This window comes from Lycorma delicatula, chromosome 7 (assembly GCF_047948215.1).
Source record: "Lycorma delicatula isolate Av1 chromosome 7, ASM4794821v1, whole genome shotgun sequence".
NCBI lineage: Eukaryota > Metazoa > Arthropoda > Insecta > Hemiptera > Fulgoridae > Lycorma > Lycorma delicatula.
In genome coordinates, this window is record NC_134461.1 from 103469491 (window position 1) to 103483575 (window position 14085).

At 24.2% G+C, this 14085-nt stretch overlaps 2 protein-coding genes across 10 annotated transcripts in view; one reads left to right on the forward strand and one right to left on the reverse strand.

Moving 5' to 3' along the window:
• Nucleotides 1–7275, forward strand: part of obe (activating signal cointegrator 1 complex subunit obelus) — a 116238-nt gene extending 108963 nt beyond the window's left edge. For 4 of the 7 annotated variants that reach the window (XM_075370362.1, XM_075370367.1, XM_075370365.1 and 1 more), the window contains 4 exons: nucleotides 2542–2796; nucleotides 5090–5274; nucleotides 6241–6404; nucleotides 7047–7275. In XM_075370362.1, coding sequence (XP_075226477.1) covers nucleotides 2542–2796; nucleotides 5090–5274; nucleotides 6241–6404; nucleotides 7047–7165 — 723 coding nt within the window. In that variant the 3' untranslated portion in view covers nucleotides 7166–7275. The remainder of the gene's footprint in view (nucleotides 1–2541; nucleotides 2797–5089; nucleotides 5275–6240; nucleotides 6405–7046) is intronic. The other 3 variants (XM_075370361.1, XM_075370368.1, XM_075370366.1) reach the window with 1 other exon arrangement.
• A 29-nt stretch (nucleotides 7276–7304) lies between these two features.
• Nucleotides 7305–14085, reverse strand: part of Gapvd1 (GTPase activating protein and VPS9 domains 1) — a 171107-nt gene continuing 164326 nt past the window's right edge. For all 3 annotated transcript variants that reach the window (XM_075370371.1, XM_075370370.1, XM_075370369.1), the window contains one exon: nucleotides 7305–9551. In XM_075370371.1, the coding sequence (XP_075226486.1) occupies nucleotides 9468–9551 (84 nt within the window). In that variant the 3' untranslated portion in view covers nucleotides 7305–9467. The remainder of the gene's footprint in view (nucleotides 9552–14085) is intronic.

A 14085-nucleotide genomic window follows, 5' to 3' on the forward strand; every position in this document is an offset into this window, starting at 1 on the left:
ATTAGCAATGTTAACATTGAAGGAGTCTTATGAAAATATGAAACTTGTATTGTGCATGAGTCAGTGTGAGAAATATTTATGGAGATCAGAAAGTAATAGTGCCTTTACTTGGACTGCAACTTGGATACTATAAGTTGCTTTTGCTGTTACTTTTTGTGCGAGTAGGACAGCAGGGAGAAGAAAACTATTACATAAAAGAGCATTGGCCAAAGAGAGAGGTACTGACTAGGAGAGAAGAATGTTGGCATTAGTAAAACCAGAAAAAGTTTATCTTCCACCTCTACATATTAAGCTAGGTTTATTCAAAAATTTTATTAAAGCAGTGGATGGTAATGGTGCAGGTTTCAGTTTCTAAAAAAACAAATTCCCTAATATAAGCAAGATAGATTTTCTGCTGTCTACCTACAGCAGAAAATCCAAAAGAAATAGATTTTAGGTGAGTACAAAAACCATGTAATGTATTGTCAAAATATGTTCACCATACATTTTTTTTGTTTCAAAAGAAATTCAGCTACAAAAAACTGAGCCCGATAGAAAAGATCTATTAACATATATAAAATCAGCATAAAAAGTACTATAAGAATCAGCCCTTCAGTCTCATAAATTTTTGTATGTTATTGATCATTTACTTTTTTTAAAAAAGTATTTACTGATAAATTACATGGAATAAATAACCTGTTTAAACCTTAATTACCTAGTCTGATAGTGGTTAGGTTACCACTAAAATTAATTTCAGAGAAATAAAAAACCAATCTTATTCATTATGTAAGAATGAAAATATAACTAAATTGAGATTTAGATAATACTAAACATAACAATTTTGAACATAAAAATAACACTTTTACCTGTATTTATTTATTAAATTTTCATTATATCCATTGGTTGTAGTGAAGTATTTAATGTTATTTAATTCATTGTTTAAGCTTATATTATTATATTTTAAATATTTTATTGCTCTATAAATTAATGTGTTAAATGTAGCTATTTTATGATTCCAAGGATGAAATGGGTTATGATGGATTACTGTTTTTTGTTTAGTGGATTTCCTTTACATATGTTGATATCGAATTTATTATTATAATTTTTAGGTCCAAAAAATTTATATGCTATTGCTGTTTTCTCGAGTTAAGGTAAATTTAATGTTATTATCTAAAGAATTCATTTCTTCAATTACTTTGTCTTCTTCATCACTGAATTGTTGAGTATATATGATTAATATATCATCTACATATCTCTTGTATAATAATATTTTATGTTTTTTAAAAATGTTAGCTAAAATATGGCTGGAGGGTGGTGAATCCATATTGAGACGTCAGCCATCTTAGCTAACATTTTCATCTTTGGAATCATAAAATAGCTACATTTAATGCATTAATTTATAGAGCAATAAAATTTAATAATATAAGCTTAAACAATGAATTAAATAACATTAAATACTTCACTACAACCAATGGATATAATGAAAATTTAATAAATAAATTATATACTAAAATATACATAAAAGATGTAAATAAAATTACTAAATAATAATAATAATGGAAATGAATATGTTAGAATCAAATATAATATAAATTATAGAAAATTCAATAAAAATTTTAAATCATTCTGATTAAAAACTCTTATATGGCTAACAACACAATAATAAAATATATAAATAATAGAGACCCTTCAAAAACAATAATAAATTTAATGTAGATAAACAGTGTATATAGTTTGAAATGTACTAACTGCGATTTAGAATATGTCGGCATGACTAATCGTTCTTTTCAATTCAGATTCAAGAACATATAAATTGTATAAACAAAGGATACGTAGAAAAATCTAATTTTGCCAACACATTCTGAATCAAAATCATAATTACGATCCAGACAATTTTATTAATATACTTGATTATTCTAATAATCTATATAAAACTAATATTAAAAAGTTTCATATATATTCAAATAACAACAAACTGATACATAAGCAAATAAAATTTGATAATGACATTATATTTAAACAAATTTTAAATAATAATTGTTGATTCCTATGTTGGCCAAATGATTTTCTCCCAATAAACATAACAATTGAGACCACCATAATGACAAGGCGAATTTACGTTTGACTTAATTTTAATAATTTTGGTGATCAGTTGTTATATTTATAAAAGTATTATTTTATTTATATAACTTAATTAATATGTGAAGTAAATATTATTACATACATAACTACCATACATTCCTGAAGATGGAAATAATTTTCTGAACGTGTATACTACTGATAATTGTTGGGAAGCAAGCGGTTTTATAAATTATAATTTTATATATATCAACGGGCCATGTTAAACAAAATTAATCTAGAATATTTGTTTTAAATTTTTATAGTGTTCATTCAAAAAGCTGGTATGTTATAATATTTGATAAGATTATACTATACACCCTTGTATTTATAGATAATTTGAACTTCTGTGCTTTCTTATATTTACATTGTTAGGACCAAATTCTATCATTGAATGGATTTAGTCTCCTTTTTTATTTGAGGCAATCCGTTTTTTTCTTTCAGGCAATGATTGATACTTGTGCTGAACAAGGTTGGTTGGCAACTACACTACGAGTAATGCAAATTATGCAGATGATAATACAAGGTCGTTGGTTGACTGATTCACCATTAACTACTCTTCCTCATATTGAACCTCATAATTTATATGTTTTTAAAGGACATCATGAATTGGCAACACTACCTGGGCTAATGCAATGCACTTATAAACAGTTAGCATCAATTCTTACACCTGAATTAGATGAAGGACAAGTTGATCAGGTATTTAATTTTTTCCTGGTATTTTTTAAACATTCTGTAATGTTAATTATGGAATTAGAGAGTATTAGTGAACTAGTTCGATCAAATATTTATTAGATTTGATGATAAAATTAGAGATGGTGGTATGTTAAATACATTACAATATATAATATATACAATAATTAAAGATGTAGCTGATAAAAATAATACAGTTTGTTCTGTTCTTAAAAATAATTTTTTTTGGCTTCTTTTAGGAACTTAGATATTGTATGCTATTGTATTTTACGTAGAACTTTCTTTTTTCTTAAAAGTGTGTGAATGCCATGATGTTTATTAAATAAAACAAGTTATTATAAAGTAAGCTAAAACTAATTATCATGATATATAACAACAAACACAATGTTGAACTGATTTACAAGTGTGTTAGATAAGGTGTACTGTAAGTTGTAACCATATTTTAAGGGTCATTCTTTTAGAGGAGTTGTAAAAATCATTTACAGTAGAAGTCAGAAATATGAAAACAAAAATTATTTTGAATAATATCATTTGGTATACTAGATTTAAAATTATTTTCTCTGTAAAAAAACATCTAAAAGTTGTTTTACATCATTCGTAAAGTTTAATGCAAAATGTTAATAAAAAATTGAGTTGCTGAAGAAAAATATTCAATGATTATCGCACTTGTTTTTTCTTTAAATAAACTCAATAAAAATTCCAGTTATATATAAAAAGTTAATTTAAATTTCACATACTTCAAAATTTTACATAGTAAAAAAGAAATTGTTTGAAAATTTTCTCACTGCTTCAGCTTAAGTTTTGTTTAAATTTAAAATAAGTGTAATTTATTTAATTTAAAAACAGTATAAAGGATCTTTAGTTTTTGTTTGATGTGTAATTTATTAAATTTTGTGGTGTAATAGGTTTTGACTTATCATTACTCTTGCAGGTACTATTGTAGACTTAACTCGATTTCCTAATCTACGAGTATTGCAGTATTATATTTGATTTTACTTAAGTTTACATTTTTATTACTATTTTTCCCATGTAACTAAGTATCAAGACTTAAATAAAAACAATTGCATAATTCCTGTGTATGCCAATTCTTATCTGTGGTTGTGCACAACTATGTTATGATGATTACACTGATTTTTGTTGTAAAACATAAGTTGTGTGTCACCTTATATTATTTTTTAAAATTAACTTGTTAAACAGTAGCCGTGCATACTAACTAATTAAACCCCCACCTATTTTTGTTTAGCTCCTGATATAAAATAATGTAGAATGATTAATGATAGCAATGCGTTAGTTGCTACTACATAATATTATTTATTATATTAAACATTTGGACTATGTTTATACCAATGTGAATAGAAACTTTCCAATGTAATAATATTTAAATTGATACTATAACAGATGGCAATTTTTTTAAATTAAATCTGTATAGCACTTTATTTACACAATGAAATATTCAGCTCTCAACCTTCAAAGAGTTACCGCATAAGCAATTCACAATTCAATCAGACAAGCAAGGTCAGGGGCTACTCGAGTATCTTACGTCGCTGTATATTTTCTTAATTTTTTTGTTTCGTGATTAGTCAAGCAGACCTCTTGACAAATCATAAAACAGTTAAGTGAGACTGCAGAAATGCAGACTCTCTTAGCTGTAATGTTATATATATTTTTTATAATAAAAAAACAACTTGAACAACCCAAGTTCAGAATTGCAAAGTAAATGAATGACCCTTACCTTACTTTCTTCTTTTCTTTATTCCAATAGCACATTTGTGAGATCCCGCATCATCAGTTGTATATAAAATTACATATCAAACATAACAATTTTTTTTTTTGAATAAAAATTAAAAGATTAAAATTACTATCATATATACAAAACATGAAGTCAATTAAATAAAAATAACTACATATATTTAAATATGATGTCAATTAAGAATTTTGTTTAATTTTTAAACCATCCTATACGTTTAATTTCTGTATTTTCTCAGTTTTTACTGCATTATTATAATATCTAGGAAAAAGATATTAAACTATTTCAGCGAAAAACTTTTTTCTAACGTTATTGATTTGAATTGAATAAGCCCACATATTTTAAAAATATTCTGAGATTTAGGATTTCTATGTACAATGTTTTTAATTAATTCAATTGAAAATATTCTATCTTAAAGAAATTCTATAATCGTTTTTTTGATTTTCGCCTAAAATGTAAGACATCACACATTTTTTTATATGCATCATTACATTTTAATTTATTACTATATCTCTTATATATATTACATCAATTCTTTTCTTTTGTTTTTAGATATATAAAGTGATAAGAGAACTACCTGATCTAAAATTAGAGTTTTTTGTTCGCGGCTGTTGGGAAGGTGAAGAAGAAGATAAAGACAGAAAAATTAGCAGAAATGATAAAGGACCTCCTACTGTTCTTCATGCTGATCAAGAATATACACTTTGCATTAAAATGATTAGGTTAAATCAAACTAGGTAAAATAAATTTTTCACAAGCATTTAAAGATTTACCTCTATACTAATTAATAAAACTAGCGAGTTACTAAGAGAGTCCACATTAATAATGTTTACCTAATTCAGTTGTCTGTAATTATAACTATACAGAAAAGACACTTTTCCATATCTAAAACTTAAAGCAGTACAAGTTGATTTTAAGAGTTTTGACATACATACTGTTATTACAGTTATGTCAATTGTTGCAATTTTTTTTTCCTTTATTAGTATTGTTTCCTCATACTTGAGGAGACAAGTCTAACCCTGTGCCATCTCTGTTAACTGTGCAGGAATATGTAGTATGAAAAAAGTGCTACTGTTTTTGGTTAGTTTAAAAATTCAAAGTGCATAAAATATTGAAACCATCTAAACATTATTGTGAAGCGAATTCATGATTATCTGGTTACCAATGACCACTAGATAAGATAAAATGATCTTATTAATAGAAGATTGAGGTTAAATCATGACATTATACAATCATCCCCCAATATCATCGTATACTGTGATGATTAGTCCTGTACATATACCTTTTTAATTAAGTTGTTTGTTTTGGTAATGACAGAATATTGCTGCAGTAATTAAAATTACTGTGTGATATATTCTATTCAGCCACACGCAACTTACTGTTGAAAACAAAATTATCCGTAGTGATAATTATTTATATTAGAAACCTTTCTTTAAAAATGTGAATGAATAATTACTAATTAATTGTTAATCAATTCATGGTAAAGATTCATTAATTTTGTAGATTAATTATATGTAAACTAAATAATGCCTGCTGCATAAAAAATGTATCTTTCAACACAAAACTTGCCAGTTTTTCACTATATGTACATTCAGGTTTATAATAATTTATTAGAGCGCTTATTTTATTAAGCATATCATATTTAAAACAAAGCTAGTTATTTATTTTTTCTAAACTTGTATATCTATTGAAATTATTTCTAGAGAGAGAAAAGGACATGCACCTAAATTTTCTAAAGCAGTAGAACCTGGTTGGTTCCTAGTACTTGGCAGTATTGAAACTCAAGAATTGCTTGCGTTGAAAAGAGTAATGCCTGTTACACATCATACAACACAACAGCTTCTATTTACAACTCCAGCAGCAACAGGTATTTTACTTTTTTTTTTCATTTCATTGTAATTTATGTTACAGGGGATGAAAGATATTTTAAATTTTGGTTTTATCAAATAATTTAGTGATGTAACCTCAGCTTACAAATCTCCAGTCTGTAATAAATTGAAAAGCATTTGCATTTTTGCTTGTCGGTTCATGATACTGATAAATATATGTCGTCATAAATAAAAAGATATGGACGAAAATGTGTCACCATATTTTGTTGTGAATGTTTCTTTAATTTTCACTTTTGGCAGTTTTATGTGGTTGTTCATATATATTTTCTGAAAATCCTGTTTACATCTACAGTGGTTATTATAACCATTTGTTGAATTGTAGGCTGTATGTTTAATTGGATCCAGCTAATTTCAGTAATTTATATCATTGAATATTCATTCATCTAACTGTAAAACTCTCAGTAGAATCGTTAACTTGCATTAAACACAATTAGATAGTGAACAACATTTAAATAAATGCCATAATCTCAAAAAATTAGGATATGCTTATTTGAGACACATACTAATGCAATACCCTTGAAGCATTAAAATGAAAGTACTTGTAATTGACATGTTTGATATAGGTAAATTAATTTTTTTTTTTATATAAACTGAGTAATGACAATTTCTTTTTGTTTTAGGCCGTCATGTACTTACACTATACATTATGTCAGATACATACCTGGGACTAGATCAACAGTACAACATTAAGATGGACATACTGCCACCAATTGCAGCAAAAACTGTTGATATGTATTAAATATTTTGTATAGATAATGTACATAAAGTTTTGTAAATATGTTATTTAATTATACGATTTAATTATTATAATAAAAGGTAAAACAATATTTTTTATAGGAAATAAAAATAAATAAGAAAGAGTGTTTTTTTTTTTTTTTTTTATTAAGTGAACATGAGGTACAGTTTATTGGGTGCTGCTTTTTACTTTTCTTAGCTTCTTCATTCATTTATTGTAGAAGTATTTGAAACCCATTATCAAAACTTATTGTACCCTTTTTTATTTTTGTTTGTTATTAATGGTTGTACTTATCTTTTAATTTTACTTATTTTCTGTAAATTTTCAGTTCAGTATAGTACTTGAAAAGTACATCCACTTTTAATTAAATTTGTTATAAAAAAACGAAATACTGAAAAATAATTGTCTAAGAAATGAACAAATTTTACCATAACATTATATATACGATGAAAAAAAAAGAGTTTTGAAATTCAAAATCTAGATTATTTCTTTTATTGATAGCTTTAAAAAATTAATAATTTCATCTTTTCAGATGAAATTTCAGACCTAACAATAAAAAGAAATTATCCAGATTTTGAATATTTAAAAAAAAAAAACTTTTAGATAGATGATAGATAGAGACTACATAATAAATTACCATTAAAGAAATCTACATATAAAAAAGAAATTAACACTGTGAGTAAATTTACCCAATTAAACAGTTCTTTAGTAAATATAAAATATAAAAATGGTTATAAAGTTAAGGCTATAAAAAGTTAAGCTTCTTTAAAAATAAAAAACAAAATTCTAAATTATCAACACAGTTAATTAATTAATAAAAGAATATATCCCAATTAATATGTTAATGAAATTAATTCACTTTAAACAATGAACAGATTAACAATAAAGCAGATGTCCTTCTCAAGAACTTCAATTTACTGAAAACAGGTAATAAATAAGAATTAAAAGATAAGTACAACCATTAATAACAAATAAGCATGAAGAAGGCCAGATAAAGACGTGATGTCAAAAAGGGAAATAAAGAGGGCCTTGACTAAATGGTATATAAAAGGGTAACAAAAATTTAAAAGTATCACTACAATAAGTTTTGACTATGGAGTTGTTCTGCTGCATCAATATATTGTAAACGAATGAAGTCAAATAGTTTCATTTCTGTTCCATCTCAAATCAATTTCCAAATCAGTTCCATTTCAGTCAAACAGAACATTTATCAATACATAATTTTAAAAAAAATTAATTATGATGGTTTATGTGAAAATTATACAAAATTCAATTAAGCTGTAGCTATTACAGTTTTATATAAAACTGTATATAAAATTTACTACTATATATATCTACACATTATTAATGATGAATCTGCCATACCTGTAAACAAAAAAAAGCTTACTTGGACTATATACATAGAGAAAGAGAGAGAATTGATGATTACAAATTTATCTTACATTTCAACAAGTTAAATGTACCTACAATACAAGATATCATATTTTCAAGCAATTACTACCATCTAAATCTTTAATAATTATTTTTTTTATTAAAATAATATAGCAAATAATAGAATAAACATCAATAATTTTCAAAGAATTAATATCAAATGACTTTTTAATAAAATATTAAATTTCTTTTGAGTTTTTATAATATACATTAAGCACAATCAGTTTTTTAAAAATAAAATTTGTTTTAATTGAGAATTATAATGCTAATTAAAAAATACTTTCATACAAGAGATAATTTTTTATTATTTCATTAATTACAAGGCACAAAAAAATATTTGTTTCCCTTTTTCTATTAACTTTTTTAATTTTATTTAAAAAAATATAATTTTTAAAGCTATACATCTAATTGTATTATTATAATTATTTTTTTATCAGTTTATTTCATAATAAATAATACACAATTACTTGTATGGCGCATTAAATAATTTTAAATATTAATAAACAAACTGAATGAGTTTATTTTTAATAAGAAGGATCTGTAATTTAATTTACTATATTATGTATTTAACAAAACGACAATATTATGTAACAATGCAATAAATTATTTGCTACATTTTTCATGAATATATGATACATATAAGTCCTGATAGTTAACTAGACTTTACTTCAAGCAGCATAGTCATTTTGTCTATGAAGTGCCAACAATGTGTATAATTAGATACATTTGTATTGCAGGAAATCCTACCTCCACTTTTTTTAAAAATATGTTAATAAACACCAATCCTTTTTGCTCAGAAATCTTACAGAATTGTTATGCAGCTACATTGGCTATGCTGATCTTACATAACAGCCTATAATAATCCATCTTGTTTCTATGAAACATTGCTTCTAGTTAAATGACACATGCCAGCCTTCATAGCACAAGTGGTAGCATCTCGGCCTTTCATCTGGAGGTCCTATGTAGCAAAAATATAAGTTATAAACTACCTAATTTTACAATTCATTATATTTAAAAAAGCACAGTGAACTATCAGGAAAAATTGACAGTATTTATATTTACTAGATAGGAAATATATAAATTTAACAAATAATTTCTATCCATATCTATTTACTTATTTCTTGAAATATCATTATTTAGAAGTACTTTCTCAGTAATTTAAATGTAAGAATAAATAAATATTCTGATTATTCATTAATTAGAGCAAATCTTGCTTTTTAACACAAATTTACACAAGATATGTATATTGAAATAATATTATTAAATAATGCATTATTAAAATTCAGACACAAATGCTAATAACATTTTTCTTTTTTAACAGTAATTAGTGGGTTATTATGCTTCTAACCAAAAACCCAGAACTTAAATTTTCTTCATGTCAGATTTATATACACATGCATACAGAGAAATAAAACTTTCTAAGTTTATGATAAAATCTACTAGTCTATTATTACATTTTATTATTCATTAAAGATAAATTTGTGACACAAATTAATTTTTAAAAAAATATCAATCTTATCTCCAAAGATCATTAATCAAACGAGAATTGCTCCTACTGAAAAGACAGATTTTCATTTTAATTACATAATATGAATACACAATAATAAAATTACAATTTCTGTACACAATATTGAATGTCAATATCCACGCATAAAAAAATAAAATATTTATATTAATATTACATAATATTTACTGTACATTATAAATCCATTTGTTTTATACTTAAATTTACATGTTTCATTACTTTTATTTTAAAAACAAAAATTTAATAATATATCCCTTTACCAATTATTGATAAAACAATTTGCAAATAAATGAAAAATAATAATAAATATTTTATTTACACTTATTGCATGGAATGCTATTATAATTTTTATATTTGTAAATGTTGGAAGCACTTAAAATATTACATAAAAAAATAACAATAACAAATGCCAACTGTAAATATCATGTTAGTGTTTCATAATTTCATAAAGAGAAAAAATATATTTTAAAAATGAAGTATTTATTGCTATATAACAGCATTGCCAGACAATCTGCTGTACATACATACACATGTGTGCATGCACACGCGCACACACACACACACACAATAAATAGAATATTGTAAATTATCAATTCTACAAAAAAAAAAAAAAACAATATTTAATTAACATATGTAAACATTATGCTCTTTAAAATAGTATATACTACTTAATTGTATAAATAAATATTATTCTTTCAAAAACTTTACTAATAAATGCATTATTTAAAGGTCATAAATGAGATATAATTTTTTATATACTAGCAAAATGGTAATTCATATTCCTTCAAAATTATTATTAGCAAAATATGACGAACAAAACTGTTCTATTATCATAATTATTCTTGACCAGACTGAGCTTCAGAATAATCAAATCGATACATCTATAAGACACTTTTAACTTTTACAAAAGAGAATTAATATTAATTATTGTTTTGATAATAGTTATATAATAGCTCTCAACAAATTTGAAAATAATATTCTGTTAGATTTTACATTTAGAACCCTATGTTGCTTGAGATTAAAAGATGTGAAAATAAGGATAAAATACCCCTATTGCATTAATAAACCATTTAGAAAAAATGAAAGAAAACTAATACAACACACCTGTGGAAATAAAAAAATCACAAGTTAGCATCTTTTTTATTGGGTTTGTTAAACTAAAAAAAATTGTCATTTAACTTAACACTGCCAAAAATAAAATCCTATTCGGAAAAGGATTGCATGTTTGAATAAATTTATTGATATAATAAAATAACAATATAAATGGTTAAAATTGAGAAAAAATATTTTGATCTAAATTAATATTCATTGCAGCCACAAAAAGAAAAGCCTCATGAAACAGAATAATTAAAAGTAAATACATTAATTATTTAAAATACACAAACATATATTCAACACTAATTATAAACCAAATATTACTGTAAAAAACTAATTTAAAAATCATTTATGACCAATAAATGAAAAAGAAAATAAAAACAAACATAACAAATAATAACAACATACAAAAAAAATCTTTAAACAAAGATAACACAATAAAACAATGATTACAACAATGTACAAATTTAACTTAAAAAATACAACATAAATTTTTTAAAATGCACCATTGCACCATTGTACTGTAAAATAGTAATTAAAAAATTTAACTACAAAAATATATCCATAAATAATTTGTCACATTCTTAACTCAATTATTTAACTGTCTATATATTCTTTTAAACCTTCATTTACTATACAAAAAAAAAAAAATCTATTTACTTTTAACAATTAGTCTCAATGACTTTTCATCATAGATTTAATATTAAAACAAACAGATGAAGATCATTATAATCTAATAATGATGAGTGATGCGTCACTAACTTTAGTACAAGAAATGTTTTAATACTTTTCCCTTCCAACCTGATTAAATTCTCTTATCACAAAAAAATTAATTAAAAAACCGAAAACTTTAGACTGGTGAAAAAGAAAATTCAGCTAATACAATGTTCTTTGTCAACTGTCACAATTATTATTCTGAATTTAAGAGTAAATAATGGTAAATGTTTAACTCCAGACTGAAATAGAAGTGACATTTGCTGCTTTTGTGTAACAAAAATTCCTGATCTCGTAGAACAATAATATTAAAAAAATTTAATAAAACCTTAATCCATAAACTATCCTTAAAACTTGAGCCCATGGTAATAAAGAAACATTCAGTAAATACAGCTATAAAATTAATTCAGACCATTCTATTTCATTTTATACATTTTTCACATTTGGTCATTTACTGAGAAACAATTACCAGTGGTGCTTCTTTTAACAACAAAAAAATAAGTAGCAAAACCAAAAGAATTATATATTTTCTTAGCAGGCTGTTATATAGTATTAGCTTGAAGGTTATGTAAATAAAAAAGGTTTATGTTTTACAAGAACAAAAATGAAGAAAAAAAATTATGTATTTCTGTTCATACATTTGCACGACTAGTAATGCACTATATATAATGAATGAATGATAGTCATTGTTACTCTGAATACTATTTATATGACTAACACCTAATTTATAAAAAAAAGTAAATTTTAAATAAGTTAACAAAAACATGCCTAAGTTATCAAACCTAAGATTTTACGAAGCTGATAGACTTATATTTTGGATGACAGAAATGCATTTTCATACGAATGCTCCTAATTTCTTACTGATAACTCTATGGATAATTTTTATAAAAATAATTATCTCTGACAAGCAGAAATTACTTTTGCAGATTTGTTTTGAAGTAAATAAAAACTTCAAAGAAAAAATATAAAGCAATTAGTATTTTAAAAACATACCTGCAATAAAAAAACTAAACCTTATTTAAGAAAAGCTTCATATATTTAGTTGTTAAATAAATAACTGAATGTAAACTTACAAGTTAGTTACCTTATAATATGACTTACTACAACTGAACTGTTAAGATGTATTAGAAAGAATTAGTTATAATTATAAGAAAGATAATTAAATTATTAATATCAAGAGCATACAACTTACTTAAACTGTCCTGAATAACAGTATAAAATTGTTTTACATTAAGAAAAACATGCTTCCCTAATTAATAAAATACACACACACACACACACACATATATATATATATATGTATGTAGATGTGTATATGCACAGATGTACACATCTTATTTATAAAATTGCAGAATTTTTATCATTAATTATTACAACATCCCTGGGCCCACCTACAATGAACTAACTCTCTCTTTAATTTTTTCTTTTTTCTTTTTAATATCACAATTTGTTAAAAAAAAGTTATGAATTTTTTCACCAATAACCACTGTTTTAATAAAATTCAATCATATAATGATATATTAATCAGTCAAAAAAAAATTATTGATAAAAAAATGAAGCTCAAATAATTGTTCATAAAATATTAAAATTAAAATAACTGAATATACATTATAAAACTTTTACCAGCTGCCATTCTCCCTAACTGAATAAATGGGTGACACATAATACTGTTAGAATAAATAATTAAACCGCAGTTTTACTGAACTATGAACTCGCTTTTCCATTGTTTTTTACTTAAACTTTTTTTTAACAATAAAAGAAACAATTTAGTTAATCAGTATGTTATACTTGTGTATAACATTATGCACAATTAAAAAAAAAAAGAAATTTATATAAATATATTATAAGAATTATTAAAACTTTATATATACTACATATTATGTTCAATTATAACTAAAAATAATAAAAATAAAAATTATTTTACTTAAATATCATTATGAGTTTTTATAATAATAAACAGACTATATAAAACAAGAATTATTGCAATTTTACAATAAAACAGAAAAGTTACATTAATATAATAAGACCCTTATTCTTTAAAATGGAATAAGTAAAAATGTCATCTTTCAATTAATTTATTTGTGAAAACTGATAAGAGAAATAAATTGATAACAAGTTATTTATTCTTAAAGTTAAATTGTTATACAGAAAATTCATA